The sequence below is a fragment of the Macrotis lagotis genome, chromosome X (assembly GCF_037893015.1).
Source record: "Macrotis lagotis isolate mMagLag1 chromosome X, bilby.v1.9.chrom.fasta, whole genome shotgun sequence".
NCBI lineage: Eukaryota > Metazoa > Chordata > Mammalia > Peramelemorphia > Peramelidae > Macrotis > Macrotis lagotis.
The window spans coordinates 608,957,569-608,979,220 of NC_133666.1; the positions used below are offsets into that span (position 1 = coordinate 608,957,569).

The following is a 21,652-nucleotide window of genomic DNA, read 5'->3' on the forward strand; positions in this document are numbered from 1 at the left end:
ACAATTCAATTACTGAGGTTCCATAGTCAGGATTACACAGGATCTGGCAGCATTTACATTAAGGGCTTGTAGGGATTGGAATATGATATTCCAGAAGGCAAAAGATCTTGGTTTACCCAGCAAAACTGAACATCCTCTTTCAGGGGAAAAGATGGATTTTCAATGAAACAGGGCACTTTCAAACTTTTCTAACAAGATGACCAGAGCTGAACAGAAAGTTTGATCTCCAAGTACAGGACTCTGGTGAACCATAGAGCGAGTGGAAGAGAGGGACTAACTATGGGGAATTTGATGATGTTGAACTGTTTGTATTCCTGAATGGGAAGAAGATATTGATAACTCATATGAACTTTCTCATTTATGAGAGCAGTTAGATAGGACATAGGAAGGAGTGGAATATAACGTTATGATGTGGTAAAGGGATGGAGTCAATGGGCGATGGGGAAAGTCCTGGAAGGAAGGATAAGGAGATGAAGAAGAAGCAGAGAGATATGTGAAAAAAAAGCTTTTTCAATGGAGGGGGGAAGACCAGGAGGGATGAGTGAGCCTTCATTCCCATTGGAAATGGTTCAGGGAGGAAATGACATACACACTTAATAGGGTGAGGAAATCTATCTTGCCCTGGAGAAGGATGGGAGGAAAGGGACAGGATGAGAGGAAATGGGGGGAGGGAATGGGGGAATAGGTGACAGAAGAGAGGAAAGATCAAGGGAGAGGGTATTCAGATGCAACACGCTTTTGGACAGGGACAAGGATGAAAGGAGAGAAAGAATAGAATGAATGAGAGTGGGGAGGAATAGAGTGGAGGTACAGCTAGTGATAGCAACTGTGGGGAAAATATAGAAGCAACTTCTCTGGTGGACATATGATAAAGAAAGGAACTCACCACAGAGACAGAGCCATTGGAATCTGAACACAGACTGAAGTACAATTTTCTCTCTCTGTCTCTCTATTCTTGAGGTTTCCCATCTTCTTGGGGGGGGGCTTATATTTATTCTTATCTTTATACTCATAACATTCAATATACATCAATATGTGGCATGGAAACAATGTAGACACTGTCAGACAGCCTTTCGGGGGGAGGGAAGGGAGGAGGGGGGGAAAAATTGTAGAATTCAGAGTCTTTAATAAATGATGGGTATAATTTACTATTGTATATAATTGGAAAACAAATAAAATGTTTTTAAAAAAAAGAAAGAAAGAAAAAAAATCTTACTTCTGACAAATCCACCCCAGGGGCAGTAGTAACAGCTATATCTTCTTTTCTTTCCTCTCTCTCCTTCCCTTCCTCCCATTCTCTGTTTTTGTATAGTCATAGCTTTATATTTACAGATACTTGTATATATTCATAAATTTAACATATTTAACTTTTCCTTCCCTACATATCACCAAAAACCTATTAGATGTTCAGAACTGTATGTCTCATTTAGTTTATCATAGATTTCTAGATTTCCAATTATAATTGATCAATGAATATAAGGACAAAAGTATATACACAAACACATCAATTTCAGGAAACAGAGATAAATTTTTAACTGCAATGAATAAACTTGTCTTAGAGAAGAATTAAGTAAATATTCCTCCTTTATTTTCACTGCATAGATGGAAGACTTCAAGTGAGGATTATTGTATTGACTATAAGATATAGTTGATTCTCTGATTGGTTTTGTAGGTAATTGTTTTTCCCCCCTTTTAATTTTTGTTAATAGGGTGAAAAGGAGGAATATATTCCAAAATTAATGAGAAAAAATTAAGAGGTACCTTTTTAAAGAAACAAACCTAGCATAAGTAAAGAGTTGAAATATAATGGATCCTAAATTATGAGGATTATAATAATTCTCTAAGGTTAGGATAATTATTCCCATTTTGGAAGAAAATAGGATCAGATTGATGAAGTTTTTTGCCCAAAATAAAATAGTCAGAGTCAGACTTCAAACTAGGTTTCATAATACCTTGTCTTAGGATCATAGGATATAGAGCTGGAAGGACTTTAGAGATAAATTAAATTCACCCAAGAATTTTACAGATGACATAGTTGGAGACCACTGATATTGCGGCTGGAAGGCAGTTCCGTGGATAGAGTGCCAGGCTTGGAGTCATGAAGATCTGAGTCCAAATCCAGAATCAGACACTGACTCTATGATCTTAAACAAGTCATATTACCTCTACTTACCACAATTTCCTCAACTTTTAATTGGGAATTATAACAATACAACTCCCATGATTATTGAGAGATCAAATGAGATCATATCTGCAATGTGCTTTGCAGAGTTCCTGGTACAAATTAAGTGTATAAATGGTGGTTGTGATGGTGGTACTTGAAGTGGTGGTGGTTCTTTACTGAGATTCAGAATTCCAATTCAAATCTTCTTTTTCTAAACTCAATTTGCTTCCTACTATACATTGCCATTTCCATTACATGCCACTGCTGTTCAAATAATTAATACACTGTAACTACTTGAAAAACTCCATAATTGAAAAGATCTTTTTCTGAGGTATTTATTTCTAGCTACATTAATTATCATGAAGAAATTTTTAGCATATTAGGCATTCACAGAGCCCTGATTTCATCCACCAAACACTGCTGGGAAGTAGACAAGGCAGGATTGTGTAGTCATTTTTACTTACATACAAGGAAACTGTCAAGGAGTTGAAGTGATTTATCCAAAATCACAGTTATTTATCTTAGCTGAGCCTTGAACCCATTTCTTTTCATCTTGCTGGTCATAAGTTTCCTCAGGATTAGATGCTCTCTGAGGTCACTTTCAACTCTCAATCTATGATTCTGAACGACTTGGTCTTATGATACTGAACCAGAATTAAAGTCAAAGCATTTTTCTAGTATTTTCAAAATTTCAAAGCTGAATAATTACAAAGACCAAAAAGAACAAAGAGTAGAGAGTTGATAGGCAGTGAATACATTACCAGTGATGATTTGTGCATCAGAAGTGAGATAAAACACTTTGCCAATGTCAATATATGAACGGGAAAGGAGGTAGGTTGGCCATTTTGTAGCCAAAATGAAGGATAACAGATGGGTAGCTCAATATAACACTGGAAACAATAAATTATTTAAAAAAGAAACAACAATAGAGGAGACTACCAAGACATTGGAGCAGTCCTTTCTGGAGGATATATGGAGAAAAACTGGATTATTGATCTATCGCTACTGTGTGTTTTTGTCCTTCATACATGGAATGTAATTCCTCCTTACCTCTGTCTTATAGAATCACTTTCTTCTTTTCATATATAGTTCAGGTACTATCTTCTACAAGAGGCCTTTCTTGATTTCCCAAGTAGACTTTTTAATTTTAAATTTAATTACTACAATCCATATACATGTGCACTCACATATATGAACCTGTATATATGTACATTTTTGCTTTTATACATATATTTATAATTATATCATTTATACATCTCTATATAAATATATGTGGAATACATTCTATGTATGTATATGAATAGATAAAGACAGATAGATTGATAGATAGATAATAAATAGATAGATAGACAGAGAAAGAGATATTCTCTCCTCAATTAGAATGTAGGGGATAGCTAGGTAGCCCAAAGGATAAAGTTTTGGGTCTAAAATCAGGAAGACCCTTCTTCCTGTGTTCAAATTCAACCTCAGTCAATTAACCTTACTTGCCTCAAGTTCTTCATCTGTAAAATGAACTGGACACGGAAATGAGGAACCATTCCAGTATCTTTGCCAAGAAAATATAAATGGTGTCACAAAGAGAATGGTAGGATGTTAGAGATAAAAAAGGAGGGTACAGGATAGAGGAAAGAGTGAAGAGAGAAAATAAAGGAGAAAAAGCAGAAGTGATTCAACAACAATTATAATGTAAACCCATTTTGAGGAGGAATTCTTTCATTCTTTGTATTTGTATGCCAGTCATTGATCACTTGGCTTGGTATATAGTAATCATTTAATAAATACACATTAACTTACTGATTTACAGGTCTCTGATCATAATTAAGTATCTCCACTCACTATATCTCAATTTCTTTGTCTTATAAAATGAGAGAATGACTTGCAGTGACCTTTAAAGTTCTAAGAATCTGTGGTTCAATCATATAATTGTGGATATTTATTTAATGTCCTTAGCCATGAGTTGGGTTCACCACACATTAGATTGTTAATAGGACCACAGCCTGAACAGCAATGGTGCCAAAGCAAAATAAGAATGAGATGATATTCTTTGGCCAAGTAGCTAAATATACAATCCCATTTTGTTTTAATCATTGTTTTAAATTTGACTTCTCCTTTATGTTTTTGGGGATTTCAGCATCCTCTTTATCCTTTTTTCCTGCTAACCCACAAAATTCTGTGATCATTACATAAACTTCCACTGTTTAAAGAAACCACATTCTATTTATAGGTCCATCAAACCCTCAAACAATTTTTCCTGGCAGCCAAGAAGTTGTATGGTTATAGCCCAGAGAACACTCTGTAAAGCAGAGATGTCTCCTCGCCTTCCCTTGAATCAACATGACCCAACAACCTTCCTCTTTCTTCACTCCATCAAAACATAGAGACAATTCAGCACAAGGTTAAGATAGGTGACATCTACCCAAATGAGTTTTACAGCTGTCAGAGATGATGGACACTGCTCTGCACCTGAAGACAAATTTGAGTGTGGGTACACATGTGCATGTTTGTGTGTGTGTGTATGTGAAAGAAGAAAAAACATAAATGTTGAAAGGAAAATCAGAAAAGGAGGGATAAATGGAAGACAGCAGGAGAGGAATTGTAGCATAAAGGAGAGAAGAGTGAAAGGGGAAAAGTAATAAGGAAGGAAGAGGAGAAATGTTGAGACAGAAAGAGAGACAGACAGAGTAATAAAGAGAAAGAGAATGGTAGGATGTTAGAGAGAAAACGAGGAGGTAGAGGACAGAAGAAAGAAAGAATGAAGAAAGAAAATTATTGAGAAGTAGAAAATGCAGAAATAAAGGTGGGGAAAGGAAAAAGAAAAGAGAAAATAAAGAAATGTATGTGAATGAAGGAGGGAACTAGCGTAGAGAGGAGGAAGGAAACAAAGAATGAATTAAACATTTATAAAGGACTTAATATGTTACAGGTAGCATGGTAAGAACTTCATAATTATTATCTCATTTGTTACAACAACCCTGGGAGATAAGAGTTATAAATATCCCCATTTTACAGATTAGGAAATTGTAATAGGTGGGACTTAAATGTCTTCCTAGGATCACACAGACAGTTAAAGGTCAGATTTGAAGTCTTCTGAAGTCAAGTCTGGCTAGATGCTTTCAATGAAAATGAGGGAGATGGATTGAAATCAAATTTCTCTTTCAGTTCTAAAAATCTCTAAATCCACTGTGTATAAAAAAATGTTGGTTCTTGACCTATATATGTGACTGTGGACTCTATAAAGAGAGGATTTGATACAAAGGCCCTGTACTTTATACTAATGACTTATTTCTGAAACTTGCTTCTAAAAAAGAATGTCAGTAACTTCAATGCTGTTTGATATGTCCTGGAGGACATTCATTGTTGAAAATCATTCTCTAGGTTCAACTAAATGACCACTTAATTCTTCCAAATACTACTTAAAAGACTATGGCCATGAAGCACCCAGGGATTCAAGTATTGTTAAGAGAGGTGTGATGATGATAATTCGAAACACAATTCAATTCTACCCAACCTAACTAGTATTGATTGAGCAATTATCATGTGTGAGGGAAGTCATGAGGACATAAAGAAAGCATGAAAAACCAACCTTGCTCTCAAAAAATTATCTTTATAGGGGTAAGATGATATGTAACCTATAAACAGATAATAAGCACATATATGACAACTTGAGGAAAAAGGGGAAAAACCCTAACAACTACAGGAACCAGAGAAGCCTTCCCTTAAAGATAGTATATAAGTATATCCTTGAAGTAAGCTTGGGTTTTTAAGAGGTGAGGGTGAAAAAAATGGCATTCAAGATGTTAAGGAGAGCCTGAGATAAATGAATGAATGAATGAATGAATGAATGAAGATGAGAGATAGCATGATAAATTTGGAGAAAAACAAGTAATCTGGTTTGAATTAAGATCAGACTGAGGGAGAGAACATGGTAGGATGATGAAAAATAAATCAAGAGCAGTAGCCTGGAGAAAAATTGTAAATACTAAGCTGAAAATGTGATATTATATTCTAAAGGTAAATAGGGAGGCATTGTAGAAAGATATCGCAAAAGAATAGATTGCATGAATACCAACCTTGAGACCTCGTGGTCCCTCGATGCCCCTCTCACCCTATGGGAACAGAAACAAAGGTATATTTAAAGTTTAGTCATTTTCTTATTTCTCTCAATGTTAGCTTCTCTAACACCTAATATACAATTAAGCCAAATATAAGTACACCTACTGTAAGGGGAGTTGATGTTATTAGCTAGACAGTCCAGAAGTTAAATCCACTGGCCTTAATTTCAAGGTTATATCTGAACAGTACTATGTTAAATATATGTATAAATAGTTTGCCTCCCCCATTTTAGCATAACAAGGACATATTGTCTCACATCCACTCATACCTAGCATCTTACACCCAGGTAGATTTCAATGAGTGAATGTTGAAAATAGATACTAAACATATTAGATGTAGGTCTGTAATATGTTATTTAACTGAATTGTCATTTAATTGATTCCAAAGAGAGAAATAGTTGGTTGCATATGGACAGATTCCCAAGTCTTAGAAGAGGAGAATTTTTTTAATTATTCAAGGGACAAAATTAAATATCAAAAAAAGGTAATGAAATGAGGAAAACCAAGAGGAATGTGGAAATAAGCTCCAGTTCATGATTATCTTCTAATACACCCCCCCCTCCCCAGTGCAGTCAGGTAGTCAGTCTCCTGTCTGCCACAATATTGAGTTGAATTTAGCAGGTCCTAGATGATCATCAGGCACTAGTAAAACTGACATTGTCTTCAATATGCTATTTTCAGCCAGTTTTCTGAGACCCCTAATCCTTGACCATATAGTCCTTTTGCAAAAATATTTACTTTTATTTATACTGAAAAATAGGTGACATAGTGGAGAAAAGGTGAGAATTCGTATCAGGAAGATAAAGTTCAAATTTTACCTCAAACATAACTATATGACCTTGAGTAAGTCTCTTAACTTATTTTTCTTCTTAGAAGTTAAGAGAAGCAGCATGACATAAAGAATATGTAAGACTTAGAATCAAGAGTTCTGGGTTATGTTCCTTGTTATACAATGATTGCTGCACAATTATGGGCAGGATACTTAATCTTTTAGGGTGTCAGTTACCTAGTCTGCAAAATGCTAATCATAAAAGCAAACTCAGAGTTATTAAGAAGAAAATGTTATTCAAACCTTAAATTACTATACTAATGTAAATTGTCATTGTTGTATGAATAGCGTACAAATACACATGTGCAGACACAATTATTTCTATGTGTAAAAATAGTTCTTGGACATTTACCCGGGAAGGCACAGTAATTTTTATTTCTTTTATATCCCCTATCTACATCCAACACATGTCTAACACATAATGACTTAATTAAGACTTGTTGATTGTTTCTAGGACTAGATAAGCTCATCTATGTACAGAAAGTAAGAAAATGAATTCATTTTATTAAACATACCCTTAGACTTACTTATTGTGCTTATTAAAATCCACTGAAATTACCAGGCAGCACAAGGGATAGCACTGAGGTTGAACTCTAAAGGAGGTTGTTGTTGGCTGACTTCACAGGTTCTGGGTGTGCTGCCTGCATGTGTGTGGTGCTGTGTGCTAAGCAAAATGGCTTGGCAGCTAGATACTATTATTTTGGTTTCTCAATTGAAAGTAGGAAATCCAGGGGAAATCAGATCAAATGGTCTTTGTGATTCTATTGACTCACAAAAACTAGAACAATGATTGGTTTATCTATAAATTTCAAAGCTTGGGAGCTTTTTCTGGACAAGACAAATTTAGTGATATCCAATAGGGTAGTCCTAACTGTATTTCCTATTTATATTATTAATCCTATTAATCTAAGCACCAAGTCTGATGATGTACCATCACCCAGATCTGATGGTTTTTATTATTATTGTGATTAGAAATTGTCAGGGCACCTAGGTTGCACAGTGGTTAGAGCACAGGCCCCAGAGTCAGGAGTACCTGAGTTCAAATCTGACCTCAGACACCTAATAATTACCTAGCTGTGTGACCTTGGGCAAGCCACTTAACCCCATTACCTTGCAAAAAATTATTCCCATTTCTAAAATCTTCCAAGGTATGTTATCATCATCCTTATCACATCCCACATTTATATAACATTATGTATCAGATTCTATGCTAATTTTTTACAAATATTATCTCATTTGGTCTTCACAATAACTCTGCAAGGTTGATATTATTATTAGCTCCATTTAACAAATGAATAAACAAGCAAACTGAGGTTAAAGGAAAGCTCTGGATCATACAACTAATAAGTATCTGAAACTAAATTTGAACTCAGATGTTCCTGACTCCAGCCCTAGCATTTTCACTGCTGTACCATTTCATTATTCTTTCTCCACAATGATCCTGTGAGATATGAAGTTCTAATATTACTATTCAATTAAAAAGAGAAGACAATGAAAGGTGAATTGAGTTGACTAAATCAAAGAACTATCCTTAGAGCCAAAACATCTAAATCCAAGAATCAACTCAGAAATCAATATCCAGCAGATACTGATTTCTGATTACATTATTCTCCTGTCTTATCTAAAATAGTCAAGGAATCTTTCAACTAGCTAGGCAACAAGGATCTGTTTACCACACTAAATAGAGACTATGCTAAGGATTTTAAAGGAAAGGGATTACATTTATAAGGAAATATGGTGCTAGTTTGGGATAGGGTAGGATAGAGAAGGTAAAGAGAAGAGATAATGACAAAGCAGGATTTATGAAAACAAATTACTTTAGGTCAGTGACCTCCAAATTTTGATATAAGTAGTTCAGGAAAAGACATCTCTTAAGTTCCTTTCAACTCTACACTTCACAAAGGAGGTAACATACTGATGCTAAAACTCTCCATCCTTAAACACATTTCTTTTACCCTCAGAATTTTTTCTTCTCTATGAGGTGAATTTATGGTAGATAGAGTAGTTTGTAAATGTTTTTCTTTAAAGTCGATGCTGATCTATTTGTTGTGGAGAGATTTCTATTCAAATGTGAATTAGGCTTAATGGCATGCTCTACCTTCTTTTGGTGAAGAAATTGCTAACAGCTACCCACAAAGAAAAGGACTCTTTTTAGTGGTTTTTACAATAGTTCACTTAACTATGATATTAAGAATAGGGTAATTAGTAGGTAATTATAAACAAAGTTTAATTTTATTAAGACCAGATAAGGGAAAGAAATAGAGGAAAGCTAAAAGATAATCAAGTGACCATATTAAAAGCAAAATTCATTCCATCGTTGTTATTCTTAGATGTAAATAAATTGTTTCCTTTTCCTTTTGAGTTATATCCTGGTGCAAGTACCTTATAAGTAATTAGTCCCCCAAAATGAAAGGGAGGAATGACCTCCACAGAATAAATTAATTTAATCACAAAATAAATAAATTTAATCACAAATTCAACAGTTGCCCCTTTATATTCTTAAGGGAGGAGTCCTTTATAATAACCAGCTAATATGTATTAGATTCCTACCTTCTTGAAAGCAAGAGTCATATCAGTTTTATTATATCCTTAGTAATCATCACATGATCTTGGATATATGTACTTGATAAATATTTGATATTATCAATCATATAAAGGAAATAGAAGGATGACCCTTTATTAGGCTACAATTCCCTGTCCTGGAAGTTTGCAAACGAATTTTAAATTGCTTCTCATTCATTCTCATAACTGAAAATATATCCCAGTGGAATATAGCACTAACAGTGATCCTTGCTTTAGTAAGAAGGAGAGGACATAGGAGTACCTTTTCTCCAGCAGGGCAGGAACAATTGATGGTTTTCAGAAAGCCAATCTGCTCACTGCCAATTGTTGGTGGTATCTCTGGTAAAGGGGCTTCTGTGATGACAGTCACCTGGCACTGAAAAAAGAAAAAGAGGGCAAGATCGTCTCTCCATTCAGTGTTCAAATCTCCATTGTGCTTTGACTTTTAAAATGTCTTTTCCTTAAAACAAGCTAAGTTAAACCAAAGCCGTTTAGCAGGCTTAGAGATATTAAGGTACTTGCAAGGTCATATGTTTGTGTACATACATATATATGTACAAAATAGATGCATATGATATGATATATATGCATATAGGATGCATATATGTGTGTCTGTGTATGTATATGTGTTAGAGGTTCACAAAAAAAGTTTTGGAGTATGGACTAAAAACCACATTAATCATTGGGAGGGGTAATCCACAAAGAGCTACAAGATGTTATGTGCTTAAACTGAAAGAATACGAAGTACCATGAAATCTCACTAGAGAGAAAAACTTGTTCTATTTTGGATATAGACATTTGTAAAGGCAAAGATTTTAAGTTCTTTCTTCTTGTCCTAGCAAAAGTAATAAACTGGAAAAAAAACGAATGCCTATCCATTGAGAAATAGATGACAAAAACTAACAAATTTGCATAAAAATAATATTGCACTGTAAGAAACTGATATAAGGAATTCTTAGAAACAAGGGAAGATTCAATGACCTTAAGTTAAAAAATTGCCAGGAAAACATATATAATGACTATAATAAGAAAAACAATTGCAGCTAAACTCAGATTAAATGCCACAATGAATCCTTATCCTGGAGAACAAATGATGAAACATTCATTCCTGATCTCAACAGAGAGGTGAAAGATTACCAATAAAGGTTTGATATAGGCTGGTACTGAGTATAAGCTCATTTTCTAAAAAAAGATTGCTCTGATAGTGAAAAGTATACCAGAAAAAACTAAAGAATAATACTCATTATAGACTGCACTAAGAATTGGTATACACAGATTTAAGGAAAGAGGTACAGATTTAGGCCAAAAAGACATTTCTTAACTTTCCTCTTTTGTGTAAATGGGGGGATAATAACACAAAGTGATACTGGGTTTCCAGATATGGCTCTTCCATTCTAGCTACCTGACCATGGGCAAGTAAGTAGTAAAAAGGTAAGGTGATAAAGGAGAAAGAGTATGAAATTTGAATCAGTTTAGTCATAAGCTCTGTGACCTTGGGTAAATCACCTCATCTCTCATTTTCTTCTTACATAAAATACATACTATGAGTCATATATTGCTTGCCTCAAAGAATTGTTATAAGGAAATGCTAACCTTCTAACAAATAATGTGTTATCACCTTAGCTCTCTTTCTAGAATTGGAAGCTCCTGAAGTCAAGGACATTGTATTAATTACCTTTTTATTCACTATGGCACTTAGCATAAAACATAAATGGCCGGTCCTTAACAATATCAATTGAATGAATAAATGAATTTATTCCCCTAAAGGTCAGGAAGAAATCTTCTATGTCTGACTGAAATGTCTCCTACTTTCACCTCTTCCTTTTCCTCTGTGGACTTTATCTTACCGGTCCTGAAGGGATGTCACAGCAAGTTTCCAATTCAGCATGTCGAGAGTCACAATAAATCACTATTCGCTGAAGATCAAACTAAAAAAGGAAGAAGAAATGATCAGTTCCAGACTAATTAAAATAAAAATGCATCTACCATTTTTGGATGCCAGTTCTCAGCTTCCTTCTTTCAATAAGCCTTCCCTGATTCTTTCCTCCTCTGAAGCCCCTACTTTCTCTCCAACATAATATATGAAATATATAGCATATGATAGTGCAGTTAGGTGGCATAGTAGATAGAGTTCCAGGTCTAGAGTCAGAAAGACCCATCTTCTTAAGATCAAATATGACCTCAAACACTTCCTAGATATGTGATTCTGGGCAAATCACTTAATTATTTTTGCCTCAGTTTCTGCATTTGTAAAATCAGGTGGAGCAGGAAATGGCAAACTATTTCGGGATCTTCTGGGGTCAGAAAGAGTTTTACATGACTAAAACAACTGAATAAAAATAATATAATGATTTACAGTATACTTATAAATTACTTTGCATAGTTTGCTAAAGAAAATGCTCACATGAGAATATGGTTTGGTCTTCGACCCTAAGTTTTTCAACAAGAGGGGGTCATATAATGGTGTGACTCTGGTTTACTCTGGACTCCCTGTCCCAAAAATTCTCTAAGATATTAAGTTGCAAAATAATTGCTGATGTGCATTTGTAGAGGGGATTTCCTCACAGAGTTCCCTGAACAAATAAAATTGCAGATTCAGAAAACAAATAAAAAATAGTACCTAACATTTATCAAACTGCATTTTCATCACCATTTTTACAAAGAGGCAATATGAAAGAAAGAGCACCATCTTTGGAATCAAAGGAATCCTTGATTCTAATCATCGCTCTAATATTTCTGTGATATCTTGGGCAAGTGGAAATACCCTATTTTTCAGTTTCTTCATCTATAAACTGAGAACATTAATACACATATACTCAATCTAAAATATATACTTCCTATCTCACAGGGTTATTGTCAAGAAGGTGCTTTGTAAGCACAACAGCACTTATAAATGAGTCATTATTTTATTGCCTACTGCCTCCTAAAGTGGTTCACTCCATTTTTGGATAGCTCTAATTTTAGGAAGTTTTTCCTTAAATCTACCTCCCTTCAACTTTGATTCATAGTCTATTCTTCCTCCATATGAAAGTGATCCCCATATTACATGAACATTAGACCCCTCATCAGATTGTCTCCTCTCCATGAAAAATCCATTGTAACAGTAAAACAATAAAGTAAAAATTACAATAGATTTTATTTGAAAGAATACAGAACATACGATTTCTGTTGTACCTCATTTAAATTATTTTAATTAAAAGAAATGTATTTCCAATCCCATCCCCTCTTCCCTCTTAAAAAATAAAGAAAATTTCCTTATAAAAAGTGTGTGCAAACACACACACACACATGCATAGATACATAAATATATGTAAAGTGGGACATTAACCACATACATATATGAGTATTTATTTGTGTGATCTCATTCTACATCCTAAATTTGTCACCATTAGCAAAGGATTATGTTTCATCATCATTCACCTGAGCATTCTCAAACTTACAAATACTCTTCCTGAAATATTATGTTAATAACTCAATATAATTTCAGTTGTGATATAGGTTAGGCAGAACAATGGGGGAGATCACCTCCTTTTTCCTGGAAACTGTACATTTTATAATGTGGGATTTTGTGGTTGCTGTATCACAGTGTTAACTTCATGTTGAGTTTACCTCCTATCAAAATCCCTGTATACTTTCCAGACAAATTTCTGCCTAATCATAATTCTCCTACCCTCCCTTTGTAATTTGGATTTCTGAATCCAATTGAAGATTTTTTCATTTGACTGAGTTACGATTAATTGTTTTACCTCCAGTCAAATGTTCTAACTTGTAAAGATTTTTTGCATTCTGACTTTGTCATCCAAAGTATTTGTTCTCACTCTCAGATTGATATCATCTGAAAATTTAATAGCAATGCTTTCTATGCTTCTATCTGAATCAATGATTTAAAACAAATGGTAAAAAACAACAAAATCAACTAGAAAACCCTTGGGCACTTCACTGGGGATAATCTCAACCCTTTCCAAAACTATCTATCTCTAGATCGGGTCCATCATTAGGACCATTGAAGATAATGTTGTGTAACATGATTGTGTAGGCATAACCTATATCAGATTATTTGCTATCTTAAGGATGGGAGAAATTTTTCCAAAAAATAAATGTTGAAAACCATCTTTATATGTAATCTGAAAATAAATAATTAAAAAAGAAAGTACATATTGTCTCAGTCTTTGGGTTTGCATAAGAATCTAAATATCAAAATGGATAGATTGTTGTATTTGGAGTCAGAAAGGTCTGAGTTCAGATCTGCCTCAGACATTCTATAACTGTGAGACCCTAAGCAAGTCAACTAACCTCTGAATCCCTCCATTTCCTAATCTATAAAACAAAGATAATAACATCCCCAGTGCCCAACAGAACCTGGTAGGTATAGTAGGTGCTTAACAAGCACATGCTGAATGTGAATACATTGACTCTTTATTTTATTTCTTCAACTCTTCCACTGACTATAGGAGTCTGCATAAGTTATTTCCTATCACTGGATGTCAGTTTCCTCAGGTATAAAATAAGAATATTAAACAAAATGATTTCCAATGTCCTCTCCATATATCCTATCCTATATCATATTTTCTAATATCACAACTTCTACAGTCCCTTTCATTTCTAAGATTCTATATTTTAATATTCTACATTCTAGGAGTCATTCCAGATTTCATGTTCTATGACATAAGATCCTTTCCATCTTAACATTCTATATTCTAAAATTCAGTATTTCAAGATTTTTTTCAACTTAAATATTCCATGCCCCAAGGTCCTTCCCACTTTTCACATTCTGTTCTCCTTGCTGTAGTCTATGTCCTAAGTCTTGTAGTAATTCCATCATTCCATAAAATGCTATACTAGACACCTCATTATGTCATTCATCTTGATATAACCTGGGAAAAACAACAGTGTTTTCTGAGACAGTAATAATACATTATAGCATTGTTCACTGTAACACATGGAATTATTTAAAGTACATCATATGCCTCTACTTGCAATGATTTTTTTTTTAGTAACAAAAAACTTCTATTTCATTTAAAATCTCCAATTGCATTACTGAGGTGGGAAGTGAAGAGACAATGGATATTATTTATTTTACAGACAGAGAAAATGAGGTTTAGAAAAGGGGATTTTCAAAGGACTGATCATGAAGTATGCTTCCTACCCATCAACAAAGATGTGATGATCAACAGAGAACTAGAGAGCGGCAATTAGCATTGTCAGATGTGGCCAAAATTATGATTTGCTTAAAAGTATTTCTTCAATCCAAAGAAGTATCTATAGCAGCATAGTAGAGACATTGGGAAGGAATAATTATATTGAAGAGTGACATCAATAAAAATTAATGTAATACTTCCTAAGAAAAATAATTTACCAGCGACACCATAGATTAAGCCAGGATACAAATCAGGCATTACATTCTACTTGTGACTTTACTTGATACCTAATTTATTTAATTATATGATTCTGGTTTATTTCCCTTTGATTTACAGGAACATCGGTGACACAAAATTGACCCTGCTGTTAGAACGACCTAATTTATAAAATAAGGACAATAATCCCTGGACTCATTATCAAGGCTCAAAGACTCATCAAAATGAGTACATGAGTTCCAATACCACATAAAAAAAGGACTAATCATAGATTTTTTTAAAATTTACTCAGTTATTGAATGGATTGCACTGAGTTATCTCTAGATACTTTTCCATCTCTAAAGTCTACAATCCTATGATTCCATATTGAGCCTGGAAATCTTTATCCTTTAGATGAAAACTAGGTAGTCTGTGATAATTATCCTCATACAAGAAAGGCTTAGACCCAGATAGCATCTCTAAACACAAGAGGTAAAAGTGCAGAGAGTCATTTGACAAGCTTTGTTGTTTGATGTTCCCTTGTTTTAGTTGTGTCCAAATCATGATGACTCCATTTGGGGATTTATTAGCAAAGATGTTAGAGTTGTTTGCCATTTTCTTCTTCAGTTCTTTTTATGGATGAGGAAACTGAGGCAAACAGGGTTGAGTGACTTGCTCAGGTCACACAACTGAGGTTCTATTTGAAATCAGGAAGATGAGTCTTTCTGCCTCCATGACCAGGGATGATAGGAATCTTTAAAAAAAACCAATAATGATGTCTGTCCTGAAGGAGCCCACAGTTTAACAGAAGAGACAACATGAAAATACATACATATATATATATATACATGTATATGTATATATATAATATATACATATAAACATATACACAAAGTATATAATAACTATAGTTATCATTTATATGCTAGTTTTAAGGTTTATAAAGCACTTTACAAATATCTCATTTTTATCTTCATGTCAATGTCAATCCTAGGAGATAAGTGACAATAATTATCCTTATTTTAACAATAAGGAAAATGTGGCTTATAAGAGGTTAAATGACTTGTGCAGGGTTCCTCAGCTAGGAGATGTCCATGACACAATTTGAACTCTAGTCTTCCTGACTACACAGTCAGACCATTATCCACTATACCACCTATCTATGAATGGAAAGCAATCTCAAATGGAATGTACTAGTATTAAGGGTGGTTGTAAGATTTGAATGTAAGATTTGGCTGACTCCTGGAGGGCCTCACCAGGAATACCAGAAGATAAAGATTAAGAATTCCTTGCATTGGAGACTTAAGTAAAAAGGCATCAAGTAGGGACATAGAGTATCAAGTGAGGAAGCATTAAAAAGCCAGCATCAGGCAATGTATTGTGATCTAATGTGGAACAAACAAAAATATCTAGAAAATGCTGCATTGCTGTGGAAAGACAATACATTACATAATTAAGTATTATGTCCTTTAACCTATATTGCTGGTTTGCCTTACTTTCAGTAGGGAAATACAAAAGATTGAATGTTCTTGTACTCCACACAAAAACAAACTCATATGAGCTAGACTGCTACTATTCATATATAAATTTGTTTTGTTTATATAGTTATTGGAAATACTTTTTCCCATTTCTATTTCACGAATTCAAAATCCATACAACATCTTAAGCTGCTTTTTCATTCATTTCTCTTCCCCAAGTCAAACAGCATTGCATCTATAACAAAAGAAAATATAATTTGAGGGGAGCATAGAATTGTCTATTGACTGCATTTGTTTCAAGAACCACAGTAAATACTATATAAGTAAAAAAAAAAACTGGCATCAGGGACAGCTGGGTGGTACAGTGGATAGAGCCCTGACCCTGGAGTCTGGAGGACCTGAGTTCAAATTCTACCTCAGACACTTAATAATTACCTAGTCGTGTGACCTTGGGGAAGACACTTAACCCCAGTGAATTTCAAAAAAAGAAAAGAAAAATAGGAATCCAGCATCATCATATTGAAGAGTATATAGGGGACTAGAACAGTCTCAAAGTAAAAGAGTTGAGTGATGAGAGTCAGAGGCCCTGCCATCAGAGGGACCACAACAAGTATCTAGTCTAACACATACCTGAGCAAATATTACATTTGTAATAGCCCTGACAAGTAGCCAATTACTTATTTAAAATCTACTATCATTATTATTTATGCTTTTAAGGAAGAAAAAGAAATTCTATAATTCTCTCACTATCAATGGCCCCCAGTAAGTTTTCTTGTTTCCATGTTAAAGACCTTTCCCTTTTGGGAAGATGAGGACTATGCCAGAAAGGAAGTCTGTCTCACCTACTGAAATAAGCCTCTATTTTGAATTGAGTTTCTAATTCAGAATCAATCCAAGAGAACCCACCCAATTTATGGTCTGAACACTACTTTAAAAACACTATTTCATTGAACTCTGGGAACAAAAGGCAAATGGCATTTTTTTTATCGACTCTGTAGCCAAATATCTATGTTTCCACAATTCTGTGTTTTCTATAAAAATGGAATTGCTTAGGTCTGGGCTTGTCCAAGAGCAGAGATACCAGGGTCCATTAAAGTAATAACAAACTTGGATATCAACTCACAAATATGGGCTTGAGGGCACTTTATTTTTCCCTCTCTCTAAAGTTTTGTTAGTTGGATTGGTGATGCAAAATGATGGAAGGCTGGACTGATGCAGGTCAGGTCAGGGTCAGGGTTAGGTCAAGTCATGTAGGATCAGGGAAGTTAATCTTTTGTGGTTGCTTCCTGAAGGAACCTGAGTTTCACAGATTCATAAATGCTCTTCCCTTATATGAAAAGTCATAAAGTTTCACAGGGGTCACCCATGGTTTCATTTGGAAAAATTTAAAGACAATGGTGATAGAGATTCATATCTGTAGGTAATAAAAAGGAAAGCAGACAGCAGTGTGCTGGCAAATTTTAACAAGCTGTTCTCAGAGGCAGTTAGCAGGTGTAGTGGACAGAGCATCAGCCCTAGAATCAGAAGGACCTGAGTTCAATTCCAGAAATAGATAATTAATGATTACTTAACTGTGTGAACTTGAACAAGTCACTGAACCCCATTGCCTTGACAAAACCAAAAAAAATAGGCAAAAATTCTATTCTCTGAAAAAAAAATAAAGGTACATTGGACACACAGCATTATTAACATTTTTTCTATACCACTTTCTTAAGTATTGACAATCAACAACCAAGAAGAAATGATAAAGATCTGATTTGGCGTGTTTATCATTGCCAAAGTATAAATGTTCACACTGAAATTTTAACAAATAAAACAGGTTTGAGTAGGTTTTAGAACACCCTGATGGGAAGTGTCAAGGAATGGACCAAAGACATCAAACCTACACCTGGCTAGAAATATTAATGATTCTAGATCCAGGGTAATACTTGCCCTAAGAAGAAGGCCAAAGAGAGAAACAGACTAATAATTTAAGGTAAAATATTCAGCACTAGTTCTGGATTTAAGTTTTGACTTTGTTGGATGTTTTGGGGTCAGTCATATTACTCTCCTGTCTTTCAAATGGAGAAATTCAAAATGGAATTAATATCAGAAAGGACAAGAGATATTATCCAATACAATTACTTCAATTACAAATGAGGAAATGGAGATATTGAACCAGAAGATTTTAAAATTCATTATAGGAGAAATCCAACAGGTTCCCAAGGCAACCAGTTTCATTTTTTTTTAAGTTAATTCTAATTGGTAGTAAACATTTCCCTTGCATGCAACCTAAAACTGGTTCTCTGGAAGATCTTTCTGTTGCTATTGATTCTGTTTGGGGGCTAAGCAGTACAAATCTGCTCCTTCTTCTATGTGACAACATGGGGACAGAAGCTACCATGTTCCTTGTGCACTACTCTCCTCTTCACATCTCCCAAAATAATATCTCCTTCAACTGATTCCCAGAGGATCTTAAGAGTCTTAATTCTTTGATTATATTGTTGCTTTCCTCTTGACACTCTCTTCTCTCAAATATAGTGTCCAGAAGAAAACATCATATTCCATATAAAGGGTAAATCCACAGTCTTACTGTAATTTTCCATTTGAATAGTTTAAAGTATGTTAACATTCTTCAGAATTTTTAAAGATTGTCAAAGAGAACAGATATTAGACTTGTTCCATTGACTTTAATAACTAAAACTGAATTAATGCTTTTGGGAAATTTTACATAACCTAAGTATATTGGAAGACACTCTATTTTTCTTAGTAAACTCCAAGATGAAATTGGGTGTATTTACTGGCTATCTTTGTTTTGGCTTCCAAAGCTGTCCTATCTCCCTATTGATACATATTGATCTTGGAGTGTACGAAATAATCCCAAGTGTTTTTTAATAACACTAAAATAAATAGCTAACATTTATATATGGGCAAAGTACTCTGATAAATGTTTTATAACTATTATCTGATTTGATCCAATAATCCTGGAAGGTAGGTACAATTATTATCATCATTTTACAGATGAGAAAACTGAGGAAGAAAATGGTTAAGTGACTTGTCCAGAGTCACATATCTAGGAAATGTATAAGGCCATATTTGGCTTTCTTGTCACCCAGCCCAAATCTCTATCCATGAAGCCCCACATTTTGAATTTGTGATATTGATTCTCCTCTTTTCCTTCTTTTCTTAATCTTAAGTTTAAGATATTTATTCTTATGATATTTCAGTGTAAGAGGTAGGTTGATAAAGAGGATAAAGCATCAGTCTTAAGTTGTGGAAGACCTAGTGTCTTACACATATTGACTGTGACCACTCACTTGTACAACTAACTCCCTTAAACTTCAGTGATATACACAATTCTCTAACATTATAAATTGTAGAAAAGGTACCATCCTGTATTGGTATAGAATTCCCTCAATTGACAGTTCCTGACAATATAAAATCACAGGTAAAGTGCCTGTTCTTATTTTTAAATTTCATTTTATTAGATTCACCTTGGCATTTTATTCTGTCAAAATCTTTTTTTTCACCCCTTTTGAGTCACCAGACTGTTAGTCTTGCATCATCCACAAGTGTGATGTCACTTGGTAAAATTATTATATCACTGGTTATTTGAAATCACCTTAGAGATCATTTAATCCACCTTCTTTCATATTTTAGACCATTGTGGGGGGAGTTCAGTTTCTTCATCTGTGAAATGAGGGGATTAAAAGGGTTGCTTTAAGGACAGTTTCAGGTTTAAATCAATGTGCCTCTGTCTAGCAGATCCTTAGACTACGAAATTTTTAGAACAAAAAAAGGATAGTAGAGATTATTTCAACAAACTATCTTTTCTTATAGATGAGGAAAAGAGAACTCAGATAATTTGTAACTTGCCTAAGGTTACACAAGGTAATAGCAGAGAGAAGATTGACACCTAGGTTTCTGATTCTAAATCCAACATTCCTTAATGTAAGAATTATCTTGGTTACAAATTTTCATGATCCATTTTTATGGATAAAAATTCATGTTCTTTCCAAATACCTAATCCATGTGATACTGTGAACACATTTCATTTGTAAAATGTAAGCTTAGGTTTGAGTTCAAATAGAGTGTTTACAATTTTCCCTGGTGCTTTTCCTTTCCTCCCTGAGAAAACATATAAAAACTTTAATTCATTTATCATCCTGTTTAATGCATGAAGTATAATCTAGAGAGTTGCAAAGACTAAATCCAAGATCCCTTCATGTTAGAGTTTTGAAGTAAATGCAATAAGGTCAAGATGTCTTCCTTATAAGACAAGCAGAGGAAATTACTTACATAATACCTCAAGGGCTATAAATGTCCTTTACTCACTTCACAGGCAGCTAAGTAAGCTAAAAGAATAATGATGCTTTATCAGCATGGTCTGTTCCTTGTTTGCTGAGGGAAGAAGAAGGCTTTGGAGTGACCAGATTCTGTTTTAAATGAAAGGTGAGCAATAGACTGGTTAAGTGACAGTGAACTCCTGCTAATATCTGGTATGGTATATAGAGCCAGGGACAGTTGGCAAAGCAAAACTGGCTTGCAAAAATGAATTCTTCCTACAAGAAGGACAGTGCTCCAGAGGAAATAGACTCTTATCATCACTGTGAATGTCTAATCATTCCTTCTTTTCTATCAGCCTCCTCAGGGCTAGGGCAATGTCTTATTCTAACATCTTCCCTTTAAATAATAATTTAATGGTCCTGGGTCAAAAATATTATGCTAGAAGGAAATTCAGAGTTTGACTGGTCCAAACTCCTTACTTGACAAATGAAGAAGCTAAAGTTCAGTGAGAAATAACTGACTGAAGTCATCGAGCTACAATACATTATATTCAAGATTGCAAAATTCAGTGATGGAGGGACCCTTGGAAATCAGATAATCATTGAGTCTTGAGATTGTAAAGAATATAGGATCACAGAGCTAGAGCTAAGACCCCGGAGGCCATCTGGTCCAACGTATTTGTTTTATGGATGAGGAAACTGAGATCCAGAAAGACTATGACTTCCCCCCAAGGTTACCCAGGCATATCAGAACTGGAATTTGAAATTAGATGCATTGATTCTCGATATAGTATTTTCCTATTGTCATGCCACAGTAAGTATATAATAACAACAAAAACAATAATAATAATAATAATAATAATAATAATAATAATAATCTACCAATCTACCAATAATATAATCTTCAAT

The 21,652-nt window shown here is 34.4% G+C and overlaps 1 protein-coding gene across 2 annotated transcripts in view; it reads right to left on the reverse strand.

Moving 5' to 3' along the window:
• Window positions 1-21,652, reverse strand: part of COL22A1 (collagen type XXII alpha 1 chain) — a 665,867-nt gene that overhangs the window by 450,162 nt on the left and 194,053 nt on the right. For both annotated transcript variants that reach the window (XM_074202703.1, XM_074202704.1), the window contains exons 7-9: window positions 11,515-11,595; window positions 9,930-10,043; window positions 6,235-6,270 (exon numbers count right to left, since the gene is read on the reverse strand). In XM_074202703.1, the coding sequence (XP_074058804.1) occupies window positions 6,235-6,270; window positions 9,930-10,043; window positions 11,515-11,595 (231 nt within the window). The remainder of the gene's footprint in view (window positions 1-6,234; window positions 6,271-9,929; window positions 10,044-11,514; window positions 11,596-21,652) is intronic.